General features: G+C 35.1%; 1 protein-coding gene across 2 annotated transcripts; it reads left to right on the top strand.

The window, feature by feature from the left end:
- Positions 1–7: 7 nt before the first annotated feature.
- On the top strand, positions 8–27763 carry LOC139690600 (cylicin-1-like). Of its 2 annotated transcripts, XM_071588079.1 has the most exons (11): positions 8–386; positions 924–1049; positions 3806–3968; positions 5839–5973; positions 9003–9155; positions 14082–14246; positions 19727–20323; positions 21259–21834; positions 24004–24687; positions 26226–26382; positions 26904–27763. In XM_071588079.1, exons 1-10 carry the CDS (start codon positions 327–329, stop codon positions 26330–26332), a joined length of 2766 nt encoding a protein of 921 aa, XP_071444180.1. In that variant the 5' UTR covers positions 8–326; the 3' UTR covers positions 26333–26382; positions 26904–27763. The 2 variants fall into 2 exon arrangements, with proteins under 2 accessions (XP_071444180.1, XP_071444181.1); XM_071588080.1 differs by lacking the exons at positions 8–386; positions 924–1049; positions 3806–3968 and having other exon boundaries at positions 5841–5948; positions 26904–27762.
- The last annotated feature ends 213 nt before the right edge of the window (positions 27764–27976 follow it).

The raw sequence follows: 27976 nt of genomic DNA, 5'->3' as shown, positions 1-27976 counted from the left end.
TTCAAAAGAGATAAGTTATTAAATTACTAAGTTAACTAAAATGCAAATAGCTGATTTGCGAATTAATGAATAATAGTAATACTTCCCATGTAAACTATTTCCTGTACGAAGTATTTCCGAGGTTGTCGAGTAAAAAATTTTAATATAAACGAAAGGAAATGATAAACGTGGTAAACCATGATCATAAACACGCGTGTTGATGGCGTCAGTTGCCGTGGATGGTATCCAGTATTCGTTCAAATTGTAAATACAGAAGAAAAATGTTCTTAATAACTGTTGAAAATCTTGAATCTAACATTTAGTACTGTGACGACCCCGTTACTGAAATGATGGAGGATCGCGATGACGATCTCGTTCACCGAGGAGAGAATTCAAAGGAGAATCAGGTATTGCTTGTGATTAATTTTAACAAGTCAGATGTTCATGATTATATTTGATAGAGCATAAAAATTACCAATGGAGTTGTCGAGTAATGCCATTCGTAATGTTATCAATCATTGACTAAAGAACCGCAATATTGTATACCGGGTGAATTAAGCAGTTATAGTGATACATTGTGTATACACTTCTAGATCACATTTGCTTTTTTAAACGAAGAGCTGCTTCAGTGAATGTAGCAAAAATACGTTTTAGACTTCGGAGCACGAGCGAAAATTACCTTCTCAATGTCATTAGTTTCAAGATATGACATTCTTAGCGAGAAAGTAATATAGCAATCATATTTTGGGCCAATTCCCATTTTTATGAACTTAACAGACGTTCTAAATTACTCTCATATTTTAATTAACCCTGAAAAAAGAAAAGCTCCAATGTACATTTAAAAAAAAGCAATGCCTCTGCCGTAAAGAACACGACGTATCTTCTAAGTTCATATGGTTTTTCAGTAGAGTCAATCCGTTTGTTCTACTTTATTGCACTTTCAGAATCAAGAGCCTGAACCAGTAAAACTTATTCCAGACGGTTTTGTTGTCGATGACGCTCTGCCATCTCTTTCATTGGAAGACTTTGAGGAAGATGATGAAGTGTGGCTGATTGATATTCCAGTTGCTGTAAGATATTAACAAAATGTTCCAGTTGGTCATTATAAATTAAGGCATTTTGGCCGCTTTGGGTGTTATGTCTTGTGTAACCATATTTATAAAAAACTATTTTCAAATGCTTTTTGATAAATTAGTGTGCAATACTGCTCTCCCTATAACCTCCCCTTTCACAAGTGAGGATAGCTCAGTGGGCATGGATGGATTATTTTTTATATGATGCGATCATTTTTTCATTTTATCTGGAGGTGTGAAGTGTTTACAGCCGAGTCACTACTGTTGCTCATATTCGTAATAGCTCAATTTTTTTATATTATCATACTTTGTAAACCAAAAGAAAGATAACGTTTTTGGAATTTTAGTTATTTCACTGAATAAGTATTGACAATAAATTATTGTTTCCAATGTTATGCAGTCACAGTGTACCTAAACCATTCGCTAAAGTGGCACGGAAACGTTTTTTTATCTTGATGGCAGTCACCTTGTCCAATTCTCTATGCCAGAGGCATTAAAGACTAATAATACTGAATGCACTTCACTCCACTTCTGCATGTTATTGATCATGCTATCCATTGAAAATTGCCTTTGCATTGTAAATTGAGTGTTGAATTTATTTTCGTTTTATTTTATATGCATTTATACCAGGCAACCTGTGGGAATAAGAAAGCATGTTATCTTTTGCTCATTAATTCAATATGTAAATTTATTTATGCTGATACACACTAGTCTTCCCAATTTATTTTCTTCCTCAGTTCGCCATACTTTTTACCATCCTTCTTCCCAGTCAAATTGCCTGTTCACTTCCTTGCTTACCAAATATTCTGTTTGTTTTGACATAGGCCATTCAAGTACCTTTCATTACCACCACCATCTTTTTCTGCCATATTTTTTTAATCATAAACTTAGTCCGTTTTTATGTTTTGAATTTCTTTGTCTGCCTTCCTGTCTATTCAACTTATATTCTCCATTTACTTCAGACCAATTTAGTGTACACTGTATGTGTGTACACTACTGTAAATAAAGCCTTACTATACTTTTGTCTTTTCATAGTGTATCTTCCATCACTTGCCGTTATCTAGCAAATGATTCTTTTGTCAACCCAATTTTGCCCATTGTCCCAACTATTACGCCAATTTTCCTCCAAAATATTGCCTTTACATGTGAACTACTTCACTAATTCGAGCTTAATGTTTGACCTTTGTAATTCATGGAAGTGGAATAAGTGCTGTTCTTTAAAAGGATTTAATATTTTCAAGATATGGAAAGCATTATCTCTAGTAATGATTCTCAGACTGTAATAAGAACATATTAATTTTCAGAGCTTTCATGCACCATGTGAATGCCATTGTTCCCCCCCTCCCCCCTGTACTCAAGTCATCCCAGTCTGAATTACCATCAATTAACTATCGTGAAATTGAGAAAATTACTGTAGGGCTTTTGAAATTCTGGGTACACTGACAATTTGGAACATAATAATTAATAGAAAAGCATTGAATAACACAGTAGTCCTAAGCCTTGGGCAGGAAAATAATATTATTGAGCAACATGGCAACATCACTCATAGTTTCAGAGTAATGCTGTTGTATAGATTTGCCAAAAAGCCATGAACTTGTTCTGAATGACATTCTGTGCTTGCTAAGTAGAAGGGTAACATACTCAGAAAGTTACAGTTTGTGTCAAACTGGTGGTGTTTGGAGGCATTACTTGGATTTGAACCCGAAACCCCTCTGTCTGTCATCTAGCTCACCACTCTCTGAGTTAATATACCACCTCATTGAATTAGCTTGCATGCATAATTTCTCTGTTCATATTTTCTCATTTATCCTCTAAAAATGTAACCTAGTACCAAAACTCTTTGTGTGCAGTGCCTACTTCAAAAGAAAACACATTGAAATTCTGCATAAAATATATATTTGTAGACAACATAGATTTAAACTCATAGCATCATCATCTGGTTGCTATTTGTTGAAACCTAAGCCGTCTACAAATATATATTCTATGTGGCGAGTGTTTATTTTCTACAAATTAAATCTCGAAACTGCATCATATGAGTAGTGCTTACATTAAAGTTCCAAATGGTAACAATAAAATTTTGAATTCTCTCTTTTTAATTAGTATGTATTTGGAATTAAATGATTCTCATTGGCCATGCTTAATGTAAGATTGAAGTACACACACCGCTGTTGTCGCATAAGGTTTTAAAACAATTATTTTACTTAAAACTTGATTAAGTGTTGAAATAATGATATTTTAGAGCTTTTGGAACTGGAAGGAGGGACATAATTTGATTATTGGGATTTGCTATTCACTCAAAATAGCAAAGAAGTAGTAGAGATGTGTAAGTCTTCATTTCATGCCCATTTTCTCCAAAAGCAGTAATAATGCCTTTGTGTATGATGATCCCCCCCATCCTTCCCTAGCCTTAAACTCTATTCCTCCAGCCCCATAATTCTAACCTATTGAAATAAGACACAAAATCCTATGTTATTGTATTCTTTTGATGATGGTGCATGATGATTGAATCCAGTCAGGTTATGTCTATTATGTAGAATATTAAAATATTTTTCTTTTATCTTGCAATTCTACAAAGTTGCCTGGCCTCCGATCAATTTTATTCGAAGTAGCAAAGTTTGAATTTTGTGTTTTGATGAAATATTTTTCATTCCATTATAAGACTTCTGCTCTTAAAGGTATGTTGTTAATAATTTATAGTTAATTGTTTAATAGCTTTGTACCTAAAGCAAACTGGAACGCTTGCTTGTTTCCAGGTGAATCCTCAAAAGTTATTTGGGCAACAGTTGGATTTCCGTCAGGACACATCTTTCATAATTGATGAGCAAGTTGAGGAAAGATATGTTTCTTCCCCTTCAATTGAACCATCTAGTGCAATATGCCTCATTGCAAGTCGTCATGAAAATTCAAAGGAAATTGGTAAAATACATTCATTTATAAATTATTATTATTATATAGGAAGATATTTTCTGTCCAGAAAGTAACTGTATAATGGCTATGGGACATTTACTCTGAAAATGTTTTAGTTGGTACAGTTGCAATGTCAAATTTAAGGATTTGCATGTAACTATTGCAACTTTCAGTGACTTTTTGGATTGAATAGAATTTAATTGGGCTTGAGTTTTGACTAAATTTCAGGTAATAAGATACTATTTTATCCATTGTTACATGAAGCTGCCCAACATTGCCCACATGATTCAGCTATATCGCCATACCATGAATCTGTCCCCATGCTTAAGTGTGTAATTTAAAAAGAGCAATCATTAATGGGTAACCCTGTTTTACTTCCATTCCTACTTGCATTCCTTTGAGACAGCCTTTCATCAGAGGTCATTGTAATTCCAGCCCCACAGACATGCATTACAAGATAATGTAACTGTGATAGCTGATGAAACACTTGATACTTTCCTTACTCGGTACATTTCATTAGGCAGGAGTTGAATGTATAAAAAAATCTGAGAATAGACAAATGCTGACCAGATCCTGTCTACAACATGGTGTTAGATGTTGTACTTTTTTAAACTTTAAAGAATCATTGTGTATTATAATGATTATGACTAGTTCCTTTGTATTTTGTTTTTTCCACCCTTGAAATTATACAAAATCCTATTGAAAGTTATTTAGAAGTGTTTTAGAGTATAATTTTGAGTTTGAATTCTGTTTGTAGGACTGAACAAAAATGTTGTAGAAGGCAAATGCCCATGACTCTAAGTATTTTTTGATTTCATTCTTTCTTGCCTAAAAAAAACATTTTAATTGATTTATTATCAGTATATAGTCTCTATATCTTGTAGACACATGATTAACATATTCTGTGTGTGGTTTATTGTCCAAATAATAATGTCACAGATTTGGGACAAAGTCATTATATAAGTTATATTTTAATGAAACAATGAACATTTTATGGCACTCCTGATTTACAATAAAATATGAAGTGAAGAATTCTGCATGTCCGGGTTTTCACCGCGTTGTTGTTTGAAGCTGACAACAGTTTCGCCGAAGTTTCATCCGGCGTCTTCAGGTCGAAGACCTGAAGACGCCGGATGAAACTTCGGCGAAACTGTTGTCAGCTTCAAACAACAACGCGGTGAAAACCCGGACATGCAGAATTCTTCAAGCCACCGCCGCGAAAATCTACGCAGCCATATAAAATATGAAGTGCATCATTATTTTTATATTTCAAATAGCTCGAAATGAAATTCATGTACAGATATACTATGAAGTAAGTTATATAGTCATGATAATTCACTGGATGAAAAGTACTGGTAACCAAGCTCTTCAACTAACTGGGATTTCTGTTGGAGATTTCAATAATGGAACCTTCATGAGTCAAGACTAATTTACCAAATAATTGAATTAAGGTGTTGATAATGCACTGAAGGAAGAGGTGGAAGGAGATTTTGAGTCTATATGCCATAAAAATTTTGAGATGACATTTCATTTTGCCTCATGAAAATTGAATTTTTGGGGACAAGATTAAGTGCAATAAATTAGTGTGTATACTTTCTGGACAAATAATTGTGTTGCAGAACCAAATCATAACTGCATAATCGAGTGCATTAAAAATTATTCATTATTTGATTTTGGGAACTTAATGTTGTGTTGTCTTTTCAATTTTCATCTTAAAATGTGACAATTAAAACAGTTGAATTATAAATTACTTTTTTTCAGATGTTATTCCTCATTTTTACATTTTATTGGAATTGTATTTCATTTGCTTTATCGTGGTAACTTAATTTGTAAATTTTAAGTATGGTTATGCTTCTAATTTATTTCTTTGGCCCTTCAGTTGCACTGAATGCTGCTGGCAAGATAAGTGTTACAGTCAACTATCAAGTACCAGAATTTGGAACTATGATTCCAGAAAGTAAAAATGTCCAGTTACCAGAGGGCCTTAAGGTGCGGCATCCTTTTCTTGGTTCAAGTAAGAAAATGGTCATAATTAACTTAATTATTGTATGATTACCTCGAGTATTCAATAGTCAAAAGATACATTGCTAGTTCATTCTTAGATCATAAAACTCACCAAACCTAATTAAGTGGCAGAATATTTAATGCAAAACCCTAGGGCATGAAATGTATTAATCTTTAATCCTCCACTTTTCAATGGATCCCACCAATGTTTAATAACATTATTTTTCACTATTCTATTTGTTTTATATCGACAGCCTTGCTTTCATCAATGCATAATCTGAGTTGTTACCTCTTGAATCCCTTACGTAATTAAAATTTCTGTGCAGATAGATAAATTGAAGTGATAGAACCAGTGAGATTTTTCCTCTCCTTAACTCCCCTCCTTATCAGTAACCCATTTCCCTGTTCATCAGCCTAAGTTCTGTGGGCTCCTCCAATTTTGTAACAACCATACTAAAGTACAATTCGGGCTAGTAGGATTGCATCTAATTGATGCTCCTAAATTGGTGTTTCTAAACTTTTTCCTGTTAATTGAGTAACTGATTTTGCTTCTTCCTAACTGTTGAATCTCCTGAGAGCATTTTTCAGAGTTTGATAACTGATGGAGACAAAAAATTACCATATTTGATGTCATATAAGATCCACCAACACATGACACACCCTCATTTCAGTAAGGCAATAAAAAATAGTCCCTTGTTAGTTGATGCTGTTTTGTTGTGATCAGTTGTGGTAAAAAAAATCTAATTCATTTGATATCTCGCTTGCACCTATTTTGATATTGTAGAAGGAAGCAACATGATATTCATGTCACATAATAGTTATAAGTTTAATAGGAACAACCCAAACTACTATGTTCTACAATTGAATAATTAATATTATAAATAATTAAATATAATGATCTCAATATTATGAAGTCAAAAAAGGGAGTACTTACCACCTGGGGTAACAATAAAATTCAATGTTGAACATTAACCCATGGAGTTCAAACCTTCACATATAATACAAGGAGGATTTTTTAGAACCATAAATTTGGGTGGAAAAGTGTATCCTATGTGCCATTAAATATGGCAAGAGTCCTTTATATTATATAGCAGGACCTTGTGGATGACTCCGTTAAAAGTTACTGTTGCGGCATCTCCCGCAGTTTCTTTGGAATTTGTCAACATGAATGCAATTATGAAACATGTAGTTGTTATTTTTGCATTTAAAACTTTCCTTTGCTAAACATTTTCCTGCAATTAACAGTTTTCGCCTTATGTCCCTAGCAAAAGTTCAAAAGAGTGGTTTCACTGTGATTCACATGACTCTGACGGAAGCAAATTTATTACAGAGCTGAGGGAGAAATGGGGGAAATGAGCTGTGTTGTTTTGTTGAGAGTTAAAGGACAAGGAGGGAATTGTGAGCGTGACTAGGGTATGGGGAAAGGGAAAACAGAGCAGGGAATGGGAAGGTTTGTGACAGGGTCCACCAATACTGCAGCAAAACTTGGATTGAGTCAATTAAAATTTAAAGTGGAAAATCAAACTAAAGTTTAATTATAAATATAAAAAATGGAGATTTGTGCAGTTAGCTACTTTAACAAAATGCACACCATAATCATCCATTGATAACTGTGAATGAATTTTCCACTAAGTGTTCCAAAGAGTACTTGTAGTATGTGTGGAATTCTTGGATTTCAATTTATGGATGCATGCAACTTTTGGTGGTACAGTGTAATTCTTTATACATTTGTGAAAGAATTCTTACCAATACCACCCCTTTATTCTTCCTCAACTCAGTGCCTCTGTGATACTTTGAGACATATAAGACATCTGATATCATGATTATCCTTTTGTCAGCACCAATTGCAGTGAGCTTACACTCTCATCTTCACATGAATAAAGGGCTGCTCTTCTCCTTGAAGTAGAAATATGAATAGCTTCTAACTGGTTTTGGCCTTCATGCATGGTGTACCATGAAACCCCATTTCCCTTTTTACTTAAAAGAGGCCTGATATCATTTTAAGTGTCTAGTCTGTGGTTACCCTTACAAGTAGCCTGTGCTCCTTTCTCTCTAATTTTTGTTTTAATCTGTGGTAAGTTTGCCTGTGAATGCCTGATGTTTTTAAGTAGTAACTTCAATTGATAGTGTTTTATTATTATAATATTATAAGTACGTAATATTTATCATAACTTTGAAGTACATTTTGGCGTATCATAAGTGTATATGCCAACATATGTATATCCTTGTTTTAATGGCAATTTATAATCCTATTCAAATTTTAAAATCATGGATTAGACAAATCTAAATTGAACAATGTACTCTAAGAATCTTATTAGATGTATTACTTAAATCATTTGTCATGTAGATCTTTTACAATCATTCATAATAATTAAATAGAATCTTTTTTTGATCAAGTAAATACAATTTTAAAGGGAACCCACTGGCAGTTGTGATCATCGATTTTATTTTCTTCCATAAATTTCAGAACACTCTAATATTAAACTCAGCTTAGTAAACTTAACTACTGAAAAGTCCTGGAAAAAGTATTGATCCTGTAATAGAAGTTGAAAGAGGAAGTAGTGATAATTGTGGAATAATTGTTTTTCTAAGGTTTTTTACACCCCCTAGATTTCACTGTGCCAGTACTCAGGGAATTGGCTTTTAGAGAGAAGTGCTCACTAGCAGTTCCCCATTGTACTTTCTTCAATTGCAATGTTTTCTTTTTTATTTTATGTGGTTATGGTAATTAGTAAATAAGTCCAACATTCTATTTGCATAGTTCATTGAGATGCCTATTCGATATGTTAACATGTTTAAAATTTCATTCGGTCTTGCTCTTATTTACTCTTATTTTGTGAACATTCAAATGTTGAAATATAATTCAAAATTATGAGAGTGCTGCCTCCTTAGGTTTTTTAAGTGTCAAAAACATTTTTTAGCTTTGCTGTTGGGGTCAAAGTGTGTTACACAATTCCTTTTAAGATGTAGTTTTCACGTGTTCTCAATATATATGCATAAATAAATGTTTATTTGTTTTATGATTTTATCATCTCCCAGAATATCAAGACATTATGGAATCAATGGAATACATAAAAGAAAGGAGTGGGGAAAATAAAGGAAATGTCTTACCAAATATACGTGCAGTGCAGCATCAGAACAATGTATTAGTAAACGAAGATATTTCTTCTAATTTGGACTCACTAGAAGAAGGTAAGAATTTCCTTCTTGAAACTGCTTCATGGCAATACCAATTTTCATTTTGTTTGGTTATTTCAATTAATCTTTTATACTCTTAAAGAAAAAAAACTAGGCACACTCCTTCCCATTAACCATTGCCCAGGAGAGACCTCTGTGCTTCTCAGTGACCAAATAGCGGAAAAAAGAAATCTTTTTCTTCCAAAAGAAGGGCTTTCTTTATCCAATTCACATGCTGATACTACCATGGAGCAGTATGTCTGCTCTTTATAACATTGTTTTAATTTTAGATGTTAAAATTATCTATGTACATAATTCACATTTGAAGTCAAAGAAAACATTGAAAATACCATACAGAGATACAATTAGATACCTATGTTATCATATCACCCTTTTATCCTTGTATGAGGGTTGCCATTTATATTTTCAGCCTAATAATGAAAAGACAGTAATTTATTGTTGAAAATGGATTTATTGTTTTTCGAAGTATTCTCCATGATAATCAATACACTTTTGCATGCACTCAAACCAATTTTTGCAACACTTTTTCCACTCCGATTGGAGCAACTCCAAAACATGATTTTTGAATGCTAAATGGCTTCTTCAGGCACCAAAAAACGTTGGCCACACAATTTATTCTGGATAAACAGGAATGACAAGACTTCATGCAATGACAAGAAGTCATTTGGTGCTAAATCAGGGCTGTAAGGAGGATGACCCATCGATTTGACATTTTGGCCAGTTAAATAGGTAGTTGTTTCTGCTGATCTGTAGGAGCCTGCTTTGTCATGATGAAGAATGATCCTTCGTGGCGGCTTCTTTTTCCATATTTCACCCAGCACTTCTGGCAAACAAATGCTCGTGAATTCAACAATTCAGAATTCCTGGTTCTATGTTGCTGTAACAGTGCGGTTGCCACATGTCCAGTTATTGCGAAGAAACAGGCGATCATCTGCTTCAATGTGCTTCATGCAGGAATCACTTTTGTCAGATTTGGCTTGTCATGGAAGACCCATACAGTGGATTGCTGTTTTGTTTTGGGCTCATACGCATAGATCCAAGATTCGTTACCTGTGTAGATGTCATACACCGCTTTCGATGCACCAAGATGGAATTTTTGAGCATTTCTTTGATAGCTCCAATTGACACGAGCATCTTTTTGAGCTGTTTTTAAATTATGTGGCATCCAACGTGAACAAATTTTTTTCACAGCTAAATGGTCATGCAATATCTTATTGATGCTCGTCATAATATTCCCCAAGGATGCCTTAATCTCACGATAAGTCACATGACGATCTTCCTGTACTAGTTCTTGCACAGCATCAATGCTTTCTGCCGTAACAACTGATTTTGGACAACTTGTGTGGCTGAGTGCAAGGCAGCCATAATGGTATTTATTATACCAGCATTTTACAGTGGCGAAGGATGAGGCTTCATCACCAAAAGCGGAAGTAAGTTGATCGATGCACTCCTGTTTGATAATCCACATCGAAAGTCATAAAAAATCATTGTACAAAAGTGTTCACAAGTTAACTCCATTTTTTGGCTGAGATAAAATTTTTGAGTCCCTGTAAACAATACAAGTTATGATCAAACGACAAAATGTAGTAAAGTTAGCATTGATAGGGTCAAACTTTCAGATAGTAATGTCAGATGGTGCCTAAAGCACTTAGTGTTGTCAAGGGTCAACATATAAATAGCAACCCTTGTATAAGAGCATTCATACAAATAACACTGCAAGCCAGTCTTAATATACCAAATTAACATTCATAAGAAAGGACAAAATAAGTAATGTTGATACCTGAGTAGGTATAACACAGACGCCACAGGTTATTAGCATTTTGATATTTTCAAATTTTAACTTGACTTTGTAATCCAATTCCATTATCATAGGTTATATACTAAATTTAAGGGACTCCATTCCCGGTGGTTGTCATCATTGTGATAAGGGGAGGCAACCAACAGCTGAGGTCATTTGTGCCATTAGGAATAGGTGGGAAATTTGTTGGGGTAGGATGTTCAGGAAATAGAGAAAGAAAGGAACCAGGCATCAGCATTTACCTACTCTGAAGAAAAGGCACCTAGAGGTTCAAAGTTTAATGTTCCATTAGACAGATGGCAAACTGCCCTGGAAGTGCTCTCCACATAGCACCCTAAGTAGGGATAGGAAAACCTTCGAATAATTCTGCCACCTCCAGGATTTGAACCCAGGCCATTGGGGTTGGGAGCCAGTCCTTTAGCAACCGCATCATCCCAAACATTCCCATGACATTCATTAATATGCATCTATAGTAATTTGATTGCTTTCATAATCATTGTCACATGGTAAACTGTTGTCTTTGAGGATATTGCCAGATTCCTGATAGTAATGATGAGTAAAAATTAATGAAATTTAGCCAAGCTTCTCAACATATTCATTTGCTAGTTTTATTCTCTGATTTGAGTGACTGGTTCGAAAAGCTGACCAATTTCTTTCATAGGCTACACTGGAAAGTGGAACTTGCACAAGACAGGCTGCTGGAGAAGTTGAAACCTGAGTAGTGCGAAGACCTTTCCACCAAATTTCTGGATTGGTACTTATATTTAGTAGATTTCTGTAGTGAAACTATATAATCTCAGAGACAACTCTGAAATCAATCAAATTTGACTTAGCCTCTTCATTATCAAACCCTATGCTTGTTGAATATGAATGAAGTAGTCAAAGATTGTATGTACAGTGACACCTCGTGCAACGAGCATACTTTGTTTTGCCATGTTTTTGGTAAAGTGAAATACTCATTTAGTGAAACAACTTTTTGCGTATAAATTAATGTAAAATACAATAATGCTTTGCATGCTGACAATAATGAATTATGTATAAGGTTTATTCAAAGAAAATTATGTACACATTGTTTATGATTGCAAATCATATTCTTCTTTTCTTCTTTGGAAATGAAGCAACTGGGAGTGTGAACTTGATTTGTAGAAGTAGGAAAGAATCCCAGAAAATGTTTTATGATAATGATACATATCTAATTCCATTTACTGGAAAGCTGTCTAGAGCCATTTGTTTTTGCCGACACTTCAAAATTTTGAAAAAATGCAACTTAAAATTATCATTTAAAAAGTTTCTGGTGTGCATTGCCTCTACCTCATTAGCGTGATGTCTTGTATGCATGGTACAATACAGCAGTTTACTGTGACCTCCACACTTCCTGCTGTTTTGGAAATAACACTTCTTGAAGGCTCGTTGAGTTTCTGAATTGGAAACAAGTAAGGTACATTTTCAAATTGCCACTTGCATTTGTGCCAAATAGCTTCGTGAGATGGCCTTTCATTGGCTAGTGGCCAGGCATTGCATTCTCCTCTCCTGTTAAGGGAACAAATATAGGTTTACTTACTCATCTTCTTCCAAAAGAAATCCACTTTTTCCAATTAAAAACCTGTTGGTGTAGGTATCCTTCTGAATCTACGAGTTTCTTGAAGTGACAGCGGCAGTTCTCTACTGACTGTGACTCAGAGTATGTTGCTTCACCATACCTCACAATGCTGTGGATGCCGTTTCTCACACAAACTCTTGAACCGCGCAAGCCATGTTCAGCTGTTGATGATCATGACATCTTATTAAGGATATCAATGAAAATCTTTTTTCCCTAATGACAAATCATATTCTCGTTAATGGTGTCGCGTTGCAATTGCTTTTCGTATAACTATATGAGAAGCAACCTGTCAACATTGTCGAGAATATGCAACAGGTGTTGATATTCTTGTCACTCTCTTTGAAGCATCTATCTCCTTAATTTTGATTGTGATCTTGAAGAAAATGCAAATTGTTGATGTGCGTACTAGATAAGCCACACTCAAACCTTGTTTCTGATTTTGAATAATTTAACTTTTCATTTATAGTATTATTTTTATTCTCCTATGGCTTTCTTCTGATGAATTTTTCTTCAGGGTCATTTTGAAAAATATGCACAATATATTATTTAACTTTGTGCAAAAAAATCACTAATAATATGTCTGAACCCAAGTTTGGAAAAATATGTGATCACTAGTGGTACTAAGATGCTAGCAGAATGAGTGCTAAACTCAAACTGATGTAGCAGGCACATGAAAAATCTGGGAATTCCCCCATCCTCATCGCTTGCTATGTGAAAAGATACTTATTAAGGGAGTCATTTTTGGGGCCAACATTTTTGCTCCTTATGCAAATTGCTCGCTGTGTGAGGTTCCACTTTATAATCATTCCTATCATCAATGATTTGCCATTGGGGGTTAGGTAAGCATGCAATGTCGTTTTTAGTCTGTAGCATTAGCGAATAAGCAAAATATGTTAGTTGACTGATCTTGAATCCAAGTGACATTCTGCAAAAGCTTACCTAAAGTCATCCAACCAAGTATTTAATTTGTCTTTTTTGTGTTCCTTCTGCATTTTTGTACTCATTAACAGACTTAAATACACTCCTACTATAGCCTATGACTCATTGAACATTCTTTAGAATGAAAGGGTCTTGTTATAAAAACAAATGGTCATCATCAGTATTTTAATCCAAACATCGATCCCTCTGCACTTCATGCTCTAATATTAAATCCCTCACACCCTGATAGGTCTACCAAACTCAAACTGTATTTCCATAATTTAAATGTTACTGAAGTGATTAATTCTATTGAGGTGCCAATAAAGGACAAAAATATCTATGCTAACCTTAAAGAAAAAAAACCAAAAATTGCATGTACCTAGTGGACTTTTGCTAATGTCCAAAAAAATTTGTTAGTTAAAAATCTAGTTTGATTTGGAAAAAGTAGAGGTGAAAAAATGAGCACATTGGTGTAATGTTATTTCATCACTGGCAACCACTAAAATTGCTGTGCTTGTTTTAGTAATATCTCTTGGTGATAGCTGCTTTTGGAGATATTTTGTGCTATCTTTTTACATTTTTTCTTCAATCATTACATTTTCAGGAGAATGCTCGAATGCCATAACAATAAAAAAGGAAATACTTTCCCCTAAAGGGGAAAAAAGGTCCAAAAAGAGGAAACGAGAATCTCTTCATGAAGATGAAAATAATGAAGACATGAGTATTAATCCTTATCATCTTCCGAAGAAACATAAAAAGGAAAAGAAAGGTAGAGTTGATTTTCAAGGCATAAAATTATTAGAAAAATGTTATACCCTTGGTAATCCAGGCATGAAGAAAATTAATGAATGGCACCATATTTCTTAATTCTCAATCAAATAGTGACAATACTCTCACTAAACTCTCCATGAGGAAATTTTATGATATAATTGAAAGAAATTAAAATTTGTGCAAATGCTTACAAAAATTTTAACTCTTGATTGTCCTGATGCTACAAGTATTTGTTTAAGGTTGCCATTATGGCATTGCCTAAAGAAATGGCTTTAAAAGCTATTCCATGATAGACACCACAAGCTGTCTGGGTGTCCAGCTGCCGAACCTGTAACATAATGGCATTGTTGAAATACCGTTTACGAATGCATTGCTCTGAGGTGGTCATTTGTGAAAATCATCATGTGGTACATACTCTTAACATGAAAATGAAAGAGTTCATGGAGTTTATGTGGCTGATTTTTATTTGCTTGCAACATGCTGTAAAATGAGTAGCATTACCGTATTTTCCCATTGATAACGTGCGCGTTATCTATACAAAAATGTTCAGATGATCAAAAAAATGACGATTCGCATTATGTTATGAAAATTGAAAAAATCCAAGCATAGGCGTATTTTTACACACACTATGTATAATTTTTACGCGCATATATGAGGTCTTCTTTAAAAAGTGTCATAACTTTTGTGTTTTTTTCAAAAATAATTTATTTATTGATGAATATCTATTTTGTCCCTTTCAAAGTAATCCCCATTAGATATTATACTCTTGTGCCAGTGTTTTTTCCAATCCTCAAAGCACTTCAAAAAATCATTTTTGTGATCTTGTTCAGCTCCTCCTTCAATGCAATCTTTATTTTGTCAGCCATAGCGTAGTGTTGTCCTTTCATGGGCCTCTTCAGTTTTGGGAGCAAGAAAAAGTCACTGGGGGCCAAGTCTGGGGAATATGGTGGATCAACATCATTGGTGTGTTGTTTTTGGCCAAAAATTCATGCACAAGTAACGATGTGTGAGCAAGGGCGTTGTCATGGTGCAAAAGCCAATTTTTGTTCTTCCACAAATCCGGGCGATCGTTGTGGATTGTTTTGTGCAAATTGCACATAACTTTTCGATGATATTCCTTGTTTACCATTCTACCTTGTGGCAAGAACTCATGATGCACCACGTCCCTTGCAATCGAAGAGCACTGTAAGCAAAACTTTCACATTCGATTGAACTTGGCACGCCTTTTTCGGTCTTGGCTCATGCTGCAGCTTCCATTGGGATGATTGAGCTTCTGTTGTAACCATAAACCCATGATTCGTCACCAGTTATGACCCTCTGGAATAAATTTGGGGGGATCGAGATGGTGCGGGGGCTAACGTACTGGCTTCCCACCCTGAGGGCGCGGGTTCAAATCCCGGCGGTGTTGAATATTTTTCAGAGGTATCTCGATCCCTACTTGAGGTGCTTTGTGGAGGGCACTTTGAGTGAGTACGCCGTCCGTCGGATGGGACGTTAAACTGCGGACCCCTTGGCGCCTTTCGTAAAGAGTAGGCCAATGCCGACGCCGGGTTTCTCTCCACCCTTCATCCTTTCCTGTCCATCCCCTATGGCGCAAATGACCTTAGCTGTCGGTCGCCTCCCCTTAAAACTACTACTACTACTATAAATTTGGGTCGTCGCTGACGAAGTCATTAGCAATGTTAATGTATTGGTGTTTTTGGTCAAAATTGAGCAATTTTGGTATGAATTCCACGGCAACCCATGTCATGCCCAAATTATTGGTAAAAATCAAATGGCAAGAGCCAATCGATATGTTTAGGTCCTCAGCAACTTCTCTGACAGTTATTCGACGATTGGCCAATACTATTTTCTTCACCTCATCAATTTTTTCATCTGTCATTGAAGTGCTCTGGCATCTGGCATGTTCTTCCTCCTTCACATTTTCTCGGCTGTCTGAGAACATTTTGTACCACCGATAAATGTTGCTTTGGTCCAAGGTAGCTTCTCCATACACCACAGTCAACATTCGGAATGCATCCGCATACTTAATTTCGTTTTTCACACAAAATTTGATACAGATTCTTTGATCCATTTTTCGGAACAGGCAAAAATCGAAAACAAGCCAAAACACGTCCCAGCATGACAGCTGTCGAAAATTAACGGAAAATTCAAAATAGCTGAACTTTTTGGCATAAGGGAGAGACATACTACCTTGATCAAAAATTTCCCGGAATTTATTCAGAAAATTAAAAATACAAGTTTATTCATCTAAATCTATATTGTCCCCTTCAAAGTAATCCCCATCGACTGCAACACACTTATGCCAGCGCTTGATCCAATCCTCGAAACATTTTTTATATTCGGTTTTCGGTATGTCCATCAGTGCTTCCTGCGATTTTTCCATTACTTCCTCTCGGCTGCTAAAACGCGTTCCCCGTAATGGTTTTTTAACTCGATTGAACAGAAAGAAGTCACAGGGAGCCAAATCAGGTGAATTCGGTGGCTGTTGGATGGTATTTGTTGCATTTTTCGTCAAAAAATTACGAATAATGATAGCACTGTGCGACGGTGCGTTATCATGGTGCAAAATCCACGAGTTTTCTGCCCACATTTCTGGTCTCTTTCGGCGAATTGCTTCACGCAAACGTCTCATAACGCCCAAATAATACTCTTTGTTTACTGTCTGGCCTTCTGGCAAAAATTCATGATGCACTACACCGTTGTAATCCATGAAAACCGTCAGCATTGCCTTCTTTTTTGACTGAAAACGACGTGGTTTTTTTGGTCTCGGCTCATTTGGTGAACGCCATTCACTTGCCTGATGTCTGGATTGCGTGTCGTACTCATAAACCCACGTCTCGTCTCCAGTAATGATCCTTTTGATGAATGTGGGATCGGATTCAGCCTCGCAAATCATGTCTTTTGCGACGCAAATCATGTCTTTTGCGACGTCAACACGGTCTCTTTTTTGCATGAAATTGAGGTCTTTTGGCACCAACTTTGCTGCTACACGACGGAAACCCAAATCATTAACCACAATGTCTTGGGCGGATCCATAGGCAATGTTCAAGTCCTCCGCTATTTCTCTGATGGTTAATTTGCGGTTATTGACCAACATTTCTTTTACTTTATCAATTTTTTCACCGACTTTCGATGTCGATGGTCTGCCACTGCGTTCATCATCTTCGATTGACTCACGACCACTTCTGAACCGCTCGTGCCACTGGTAAACGACCGTTTTTTTTAGAGAATCGTTGCCGAAACACTTTTCCAACATTTCCAACGTCCGTGCGCCACTAAATCCGTTTTTTATGCAAAATTTAATACAAGTTCGTTGTTGCAAATTTAAATCCATTTCTGAAATTGTAAAAAATCGCCAACACACACAGAGATAGATGTACTCTTGGCTACGTAACTTTTGCAAATGTCAAGTTATGACACTAAGATTTAAAGGGAATATCAACAACAGATGTACCAATTTAACAAAAAAAACAGAACTCAAATCGGAACGATGGGAGCGCCACACGGTGGTTATTCCGGGAACTTTTTGATCAAGGTAGTAGGTACCTACATAATGCCGCAAAAAAATCAGCAATAAAATATACGTATATATGTAATCCCCGGAAATTCAAAATTTGCAATACTTTTGGGACAGACCTCGTATATGTGTATACAGTTGTGCGGCATCTATACACATTCAAGATAACTATGAAGTCCTGGGCACGCGGTATCTATACAAATTCATGATAACTACAAAGTTCTGGGTGCGTTTTATGCATAAGGTGCACGTTATCGACGGGAAAATAAGGTAATTCTAAAGAGAAGGCTACAGGATCAATCAAATAATTTCTTATGTTTGACAAAGTTTTTGTCCATTGTTTTTGGGATCTCTTATAAATATTAAAGGCTTAATAGAGCAGACAATGGTTGGCAAGCAAGGAGGGGACGGAATAAGTTTGGGATATTGGACAAAATAACGGAAGTATATGTAAATGAAGAGGGGCATATTGTAGTGTTGGATGTCAGGTTGTTTTTGTTAGATGAGGCAAGTAAATGGGTCATTGTGCCATGGTCTAGGCTGTGCCTCTCCAAAACCTACTTTAATCGGCGGATCACTAATAATAGTGATCACATCACTATATTACCATACACCTGTGTCATCAGTTTGAGGCATAACTTAGATTTCTCTGATCCGTAATTTGTAGCTAATAAGTGTGCCAAGTTAAAAGAAATTCCATAGTACATGCCAATTTCAACATTATCATCACATAGGATTATTATTTGACCAACCTTAATGAAACAAAATTAGTTTGTAATATTCAATGCAATACAGCTCCATGACAATCATTTTATATTTTTGCAGAGTGAATTTTAATTCAATTATTTTTTTATTTATTTAGCAAAATATGCATTTGCAAAATATGCATTTTATGCAAAAGATATCAATGTTCACCCTGAAATTTATGGCTGAAGGTAGCTGCCAGCAAGGTCTTCGGCACAATTTCGTGCCAGGAAGCAAGGCGTTAACTTAAAAATCTGTAATAATGGTATTTTTACTGTTTACTGACCATACATATCATGTAGGTATGTAAGTCATCCAACGCAAAGAAAAGTACAAAATACAAGTACATTTCAGCACCTTGGACATGCTTGCAAAATAAAAAATATGTTAAAGTATGTAATAAAAACACAATGCACTACAATTGCTTGTCATTTCAAAATTCATGCAATGAATAATGACACTTCATTAGGAGGAGGTATTGAGTTGCAATTTGAAAGAAAATTACTCTACTTAAATATCATCTCCAGTTGCTTTTACATACTTTTTGTTGCATTTCTGTATTGTAATCAAATTTTTTTAATGCCTTGTGACATGACAGATTTATGTGTAGGCAAATGGATGTAAACATCCAAAGATAATATTTCATAAAGTAGTACCAAAGTCTACTTATTTCATGATTCCATATTAGACTGTATTACCTGCTACAATCTATCCATGCTATACAAATGCTAATCATAAATAATAGGATAAGCATTCATGCATAAGGCATTAACTTTGCTCTTCCCTGATTCTTTAGTGCCACCAGAGATGGCATTGGTCATTACCAATGCCAGCTGCATTTAAAGAATAAATACCAATGCTATTTTCAGGTGCCATTCAAATAATAGCATTGGGCAACTTACAAGTCCATGGTCTGGTGCAGGATCATTTAAGTATTTGCAAATTTTAGTGAACCAGGGACCTTAGACTACTGGCCTCAAATGCATCCATTTACCACATTTGTATGTAATATCCACATTTTATTGAGTACATTAATACAGCCAGGAAGTGTCTTTTGCATATGTAAAGAGAAATATTTTGTTTTTCTGAGTTTAATTAAATGCCACCTACCAAATTGTCGGTGGGAATCCATATCTTGGTTCAACAGGTTAAAATATGACTTTTTTATGTTTCATGATTTCATTATTCAAATTGTTTTTCTTTTATAAAAACAGAAGTTCCCAAAGTTGAGGTGCCCAATGATATGATGAGGATACCAGCCAAAGAACCTTTTTCTGGAAAGAAGAACAGAAAGGACAAAAAGAGAGCATCTGAAATTATATCAAACGAGGTGAATGCAGCTATCTTGCCAGAAATCATTGACCATGCCTCAGAGTTCTCATTGCAAACACCGAAAAAGAAGATCAAGAAGGAAAAGAAGGATCCTCATTGGAGTGGTGAAGTATTGGGAGTGGCAAATGTCTCAATGATTGGTTCACCAAAGAAGGCTAAGAAAAAGACGAAAAAGGATTCTGAGGATGTGAGTAAAGCAGATCAAAGAGATGTGCTCCCTGAAGATATTGGTATGTTTGGAGAAAGACATAATTGGACATTAGAAAGAGTGGAGGAAGGCAAGAATAAATTGAAAGGACAAAAATGTGACAGTTTATTGGATATTTCATCCCAAGAAGTTGATGTCAGCATGCAGCAAGTGGCCCATGGTGAATTGAGAATCAGGAAAGAAAGATCAAAAAAGAAGCACTCAATAGATAGTGTGAATCTTGAAACTGCCAGTGTGGAACCTAGTGCTGTTCGATTGATTGCAACAAGAGGTAATTTCAATTTTATGCATTAGTAATCAAAAGTCCATCATTCATGAATATAGAAAATGAATGATACCAATTGCATGTAATATTTCTTTGGCGTAAAAATCCCATTTTTATGATTTAATTTTAATGATAAGTGCTATTCCACATAACAAAAAATGTCCATATTTTGATAGTGAATAATTCTTATCAGCTGACTTTAAAAATGTTATCAGTTGGCCAAACTTTTAATTTTGAAAACGTTTGGCTGTAATCCTAGAAAAATGGGAAAATCTTTTCAAAGTATGAAATTACAAATAATGTCCATTGTCAGTCGAGATTGGATGAATCATAATCGGATGCAATATCACAAATGATGATTCATCCTAACTTCTTTTTCCTTAATGCCCTAATAAATTTGCTGCGTTGTTGAAACCCCCAGAACCAGAACTGGCTAAAGCACTCGGCTGGGAATTGAGGGATCTGGGTTTGAATCCTTGTCTAGCTAAGTGATTTTTCTATAATTTCTCCTCGGCCTGTACAATCTCCATCCAACCTATGTTTGATGTGTGCACTTGTTATTGTATCATAATGGCTCTGTGTTTTAGACAAGAGGTTTTAAAAGTTGGAACTATAGAATCTTTCTGTTAACACTCTTTTTGTTTCCTTCACCTCAATTAAACATTTCAGTGCCCAATCTCCCCTTTTTTGATTTTATCAACAGCATTGATAAATAATGTTAAAGGTAGACCTACTCAACCAGAAATTACTACCCCCCATGATTCCCCACTAATTAAATGTGTAGTGCTCATTTGCCTTGAACTTGTCCGAAATGTTTGGGGTCGTCTAGTTTTAAGTATTCAGTTGAAAGAGATTCTATCCATAATGAAATGCTATTATGCACCTGTAAACCTTACTAGCAGATTTGAAACCTCTAATGTTCTCATTTTGTATGAAAACAGAATTGGCAGAAAAGGAATCCCTGAATGCAGATAATGGAGTTTTCAATGAGTCGGTCGAGCATGTGAAGAAGAAGAGGAAGAAAGACAAGAAGAGAGATTCCGAAATAGTGGATGCTGGACTGAATGTGGCGACCTTAAGAGAAGAAGTGAATGTTATCCCAGACACTCCAAAACAAATCTCAAAAAAGAAGAAAGTCAAGGAAGAGACTGAGCATAGTGTCAAGGAGGAAAGAGTGGCAGATGTTTCCTTGGTGGAATCCTCAGTTTCTTGTGAAGGTGGTGAGCAGATTCCCAGGAAGGCAAAGAAAAATAAGAAAAGAGATTCTGAGTATGGGATTGGGTCAGGACAAGGTGATGTATTATCCGAAAGCATGGTGGCAGAGGAGATTCCAGAACAAACTATGGAGAAAGTGAAGAAAATAAAAGGAGAAATAAATAGAGAATTGGGAAATGCTGTATTGAATGTTTCTAGTGAAAGCAGATGTTATGCAGAGTCAAGAAAATTAAAAAATAAGCACTTGATGGAAAATACATGCACTGAAACTATCATTGTTGACCATCAAGATATAATCAAAGGTAATTTTTAAATTTCTTCCTATGGCAATTAAATCTTGGTGTAAAATGAGTTCCCTATATCTCATTTATAATTTCAATGTAAGTAGTAATGACAGTTTTAACCCCAAATGTTAATTTGACTTAATGAGTTATTGAAGTAGAAAAACAGCAACATTTGAAATATAACTATCTCGTATGTATTATAACTTTTTTCAGGTGTTTCTGGTGCTACAAAGTATGGTATTTAAAGTGCACATTTTTGTATTTTATGTGTAGTATGCTGAGATTGTATAGGTTAATATCTTTAATGCTCACTATAAAACTGACTTGAATCAAGCATTTTTTCATTTAAAATATATGATTTGTTAGTGATTTTAACTTTTCCCAAGGGCACTATGTCCAATTTTAATAATTAGCTTAACTTGAAGCCCTGAAGAAGGGAATATTTCTCCTATCTAGTTCAAGACATTTGTTCATTAAAATATGATATATATGATGAAGTGGGGATGGGGAATAAGTTCAAGAATATGGTTAAAGAATAAATGTTAGTTTAGAATGAGTGTAATTGATTAGTGTGAAAGAAGTATGCTCCATTGGTTTGGCAGTGGGAAAAATGTGGACTAGAGTTGAGTTTATGGATGGCTGCATGCCTATGGCAAGGAAGAGAAAATTCATAGGGAAAACTTGGGGGAATTACATCAATTAGACTCTAAAGGTGAATAAAATGAAATGGATTTACAAGGAAAGTATGGACTCGAATAGTGGGGTGTAAAATATTAAAATTATGTGATCCCTAGTTGAATGCCACTTTTGATTTCTCTTGAGTGGTGCTTGACAGAATAGTGTTTTTGGGAGGCAGGTTGTCTCCATGATCAGGAGAAATCCTTGGCCAGCCAAGCCTCTGTAATAGAAAATCATCAGTCCTTTCAGGAAACGCCATGGAAAATTTTTGTTCACTAATGGAAGTAGATAATTAACATCTCTGTAATACTATATACCATTAATTATCAAAAGTATTGGAAACATCATGAAACTCTGATTTTATATGGTTTATGTTGAAATTTTGTGACTTAACTAATAGAAGACTGTCAACCAAATGCCAAACTTCCTCAACTTCTTGCTAATTGAATACTCTTTTATAAGCTGAGATCTACGAGGGTCATCCGGAAAGTAGTACCCGTTCGTGCCGCATGAAGTGCTGACGACGCGAGTAGCCGCTGGACGAGGTCAGATAGCTTCAGTGGCTTGTCTGCCTTCTCTGAGCCAAGTTGCGTGACGCTAGCATTGCCTGTGTTGTTTCTGTGATTGTTTACAATGTTTAAAAAAATTGAGAACGCCGCCAGTTGTGAAGTGAGGGCAGTGATTAAATTCCTCAATGCAAGAAACGTTCGCCCATGTGATATTCATCGCCAATTAAAGGAGGTGTATGGAGACAATGTAATGGACGAGTCGTCTGTTCGGCGGTGGTGTCGCAACTTCAACATGGGGAGGGGGAACACACACGACGATGAGCGTTCGGAGAGACCGTCTGTCATTACAGACCAACTGGTGAGCTCAGTTGACGAATTCGTGAGGAACGATCGGCGCGTCACAATTGATGACATCTGTGAGCATTTTCCCAATGTTTCTCGAACAATTGTTCATGAAATTGTTAAACACCATCTGCATTATGCAAAAATTTGTGCAAGATGGGTCCCTCGCGTATCTCAATGAGCTGGCGGCGAAGGACTATGCAGCAGGAATACAGAAACTTGTCACACGTTATGACAAATGCCTTAATTTGCTTGGAGATTATGTTGAGAAGTAGTTTAAAGTATCCTCTTTCAAATAAAATTTTTTATGTTTGTTAATATTTACTTTTGTGTCTTTATTTCACGAACGGGTACTACTTTCCGGATGACCCTCGTAATTACAAGACAAATTATATTTTTAGTGGGTAATCTGTGTTAATCCCACTTTTCTTAACAATATTTTGGGTCCTTATTTATGTTTATGAGTACTACAAACTTATGCAGTTAATGTAGCTGTAATGGCTTTTATTGCAAAATTTGGAGCAATATTTTGATAAAATACCTATAACAGATGAGTGTGTTTTCATACATTCTATTTTATTTGTCTTTTTATTAGTAATTTTGCTAACTTCTATGTTCCTTCCTGAAATCTAATTTGGTTCTAATTTCTTTTAAATAGGAACAGATGGAATGGAGACCTTCAATGAAGGAGTTGAGTGTGTTATTGAAGGTGATCATGCAAAGAAGAAAAAGAAGAAAGACAAGAAGAGAGAATCAGAATTGTTAAAAATTGGATTAGATATGGAGACCTTTAAGGAAGATTCGTACATTATTGCAGGCACTCCAGGGCAAATGCCAAAAAAGAAGAAAAAGAAAATCAAGGCGGAAGCAGAATGCAGTGTTGAGGAGGAAGGGCTGGTGGAGGTTTCTTCAGTTCCTTTTGGGGTGAGTGAGGAGACTCCCAGGAAGGCAAAGAAAAAGAAGAGAGCCTCAGAGTATGGAATTGAGTCGAGACGAGGTGATGCCTTATCAGAAGATATAAGGATGGTTGAAGAAATGTCAGGACAGGTGACTGAAGTGGTAGACCAATCCAAAAATGAGAAATGGTACATCGACCGTAATCCATGTATTGGTGGGCCTTATAATAATATTATGAACCCACGTGATGACAAGAAAATGAAAAAAGCTCTCGATGGAACTGGAATGGAAACTCATCATGAAGAAGAAAATAATGGGGGCAATAATAGTTTCAAAAAAGACAGCAAAAAGTGGAAGAGGCGGCATACAATGGATAATGCAGGCATTGCAGCTGCCAGCACTGATCTTAGTGGAGTCAGTTTACTGCCGGAAGTGAAACTGGAAGGTAATTGCCATTTCTTTATAATTGACATTTGCCATTTCTTTATAATTATTGTCAAGGTTTAAAATATTAGTTTAATTAATTGAAATTGTAATGGTGAAAAAACCTTCATTTGGTAGTTAAGTATGTAATTTTGGCTGACAAAGTAATTTCCCATGACCATGTAATTTAGTGCGAACTCCTTCATTTCCCCACACTTGCGTAAGTGATCAAATACTTGGCCTGGACTCAGGACTGCTCTGATTCTACCACAGGAATGAGAAGGATGTATGTAGTAAGTTAAAATGAAGACTTGCTGTTATTATCATATTTTCCCATCAATAATGTGCGCGTTATCTACACAAAAATATTAAGACGATTGAAAAAAATGACGATGCGCGCTATGTAATGAAAATTGAAAACACCCAAACATTTACATACTATGTACACTATAATTTATGGATGAGTTTCACAAAAATAAATTAGTCTGGAAGCGTGCATTTCTAATTACATTCTATTTTATACAGACCTGCTACTGTTACAGTTATTTTATCTCATAAATCCATGAGAAAAAGAAGAAGCATATAGTGTCTGTACTTAATTTATTCTAATAGGTAGTACTTCATTCTTCTAACACTCAGTACTTCATGTATACCTAGAGTATGTCGTATTACATACAGGTACGTGTAAATAAATGTATGATAGGATAGGTATATCACTTGAATCCAAGAAGTTTGTCTCCTGAATCACAATTATTGTATTTTCCTATCGATAACGTGCACGTTATCTGTACAAAAATGTTCAGATGATCGAAAAAATGACGATGTGCGTTATGTAATGAAAATTGAAAAAATCCAAACATAGACATATTTTTCACACACACATCTGATAGAGACATATTTTTACACACACTATGTATAATTTTTGCTCGCTCTGCACTTTGAAATATTGCCTAAAGCTTTTTCAAATCCATTTTTTACACGAGTCCCTCTGACACCCTGCCTACTTTCCAGGATCCCCTGCCTTATTTCTTCATAAGACACTCTTTTAATCCTTCCTGATTTTGTGTAATCTTTCATACCAGACATCAACCATTTTTCTCAATTAGAACGTAAGTTTGATTTAAAAGATTTATTGATGGATAAATCCTGGCAGCCTTGCGATTTCCTTTCGCAAAATGACTTCTAGCTTATGATTAGTAACTTGGATTGTAAATTGATGTCAATTTTTTAACTGAAACATCATGTTTAAATCATAGATCTCCGTCAGTGTGGACCCTGGTGGCTTGCAAATTTGAACCTTAATATTAGTGCCATGTATTTATTTTAAATGCTATCTCAGTAATGGCATTAAGGTAAATTAAGAGTTCAAGATTATATTATTAACTATGTTATGAATTACTAAATTCCCTTGTTTTCATTTTACCTTGTTCCCCTCCTATTAGATTAAAAATTGTGTTAGATTGGGGATTATGGTTTTATCAATGTTTAGGACTTTTGGCACCTTGGTTTTAATTGTCATTTTATCCTGTACATAGCTGCTAAAATATGTATTTGTTTCAGGTAAAATGAAACACAAAAAGAGGCAAAGTTTATTAGCTCAAGGATATGAAGCTCAGTTGTTGACTCCAAAAAAAGAAAAGAAAATTAAAAAGGAATCGATTGGATGAAAATTTCAAATTTGCAGTTCATTTTGAAATTATCGAATTCCAGTTTTTAGGTGAGTGCATCATCACAGTTGAAACCTTTTTTTTTAATTCGTGTCTTTTGAAATATCCCTTGGGTCTGTTTAGTATGCTGTATGAAGTTACTATTTAACTTAAAGGCCATCTGATACTCCTTCATTTTATGTAAGTTAAAATTTTTCTATTAGATAACTTTACTCGTATTTTGTTGAAATGTATGGTTGATTTGGGCTGATACTTTTTGAAGGCAAGCCGAGAAAAGGAGAAAAGGGAATGGGGTGGTCAACAAATCAACTATCGTGCCATTTGCTGGCCTTAGGGTAGTTCCAATGTATTACATATGTAAAAAGTGTTCTACTATAGTTTTAATGTACACAGTAGTTACAATTTTTTCTTCTTCTGTTTGCATGTTTATCTTCCAATTCTCCATAATGCGTATAAATTACATCTATGCATCAAGCATCACTGGTATTCAATATTATGTAACATCATTATTTTATGCTTGCTGATTTCTTCTTAAGCATTTTCAAGATATATGGTCTGTTTTCTTTTGCAGATTTTGAGTGGAAACCAAAAAAAAAAAATACTTCCTGTGACTAAAGCAAATAAAATGAAATGTGCTGATGAGAAAATATGTGAGACTTTTGAATATTTTTATGGTGTGAGACAGATTGATTCCAGTTTTCCTCATTGTTTCATTATTAAGTTGTCTCAGGTTTATTTTATAAACGTTTGAAAACACAAACATGCTGGCTGGACAACATTCTGAATCATCAAGTGAGTGCTCATCAAAATTGACTTGTTGATATATTGGATATATTATCCATTTATATTATGTGTAACACATTTCTTTGAAGATTCCGTGGTTCAGGAAAAGTGGAATATTTGTTCACTGTACTAAATATTTGAAGGGTAATTGCGCGAAAGATGCAATACAGCATTTTTCATGTATTTCATTTGCAAAAATGATTGTATATAAAAATCACTAACATTTGAGTTATTTAACATTTGATTTATTATGACACTTTTTCCGATAATCATGAAATTTCATATGAAATTACACCGAATCAGTTTTTTGTACGATATTATGTAAATATGAAATACAGTAATAGGTTTAATTGAACTGCTTTTGCCATTTTTGGAAGTTCTGAATATTGTATCATCAACACTTTTTACATAAAAGAATCTTTTTCTCCACTGTATCTCGTCTTTTTTATTGATCTTTATGCCTTGAGTTAGCCTTGTTTTATTAAGCTGTAAGTCATGTTGCTACTTGTACTGAGCGCATTCCTGTCCTGTTAAAAAATTATTAATATGAATCTATATGGTATAATCCTAGTGAATCACCATGAAGTCATAAATTGTGTGTATTATTACTGCGCATGTTGAATTATCCCTGCTGTGCATTTATTTAAAAAACAAAATGTGAAATAAATTTGATTTGGTGAAAAATTGTGGATGTTATCTTTGTCAAAAGTGGATAAGATTTGTTAAAGATTATTATATATTTGTCCAAACTTGCAACAATCTTCTTGAGTCATGGAGGGAAGTATTTTTTTATATCAATATTATAGAAATATTGTTTTGAGTGGTTGGAAGTGACTAAAAAGGTGGAATTGAAATATAAAT

This window comes from Hetaerina americana, unplaced genomic scaffold (assembly GCF_022747635.1).
Source record: "Hetaerina americana unplaced genomic scaffold, ioHetAmer1.1.p SCAF_3, whole genome shotgun sequence".
NCBI classification, from domain to species: domain Eukaryota; kingdom Metazoa; phylum Arthropoda; class Insecta; order Odonata; family Calopterygidae; genus Hetaerina; species Hetaerina americana.
This window is presented reverse-complemented; position numbering and strand designations above follow the sequence as displayed.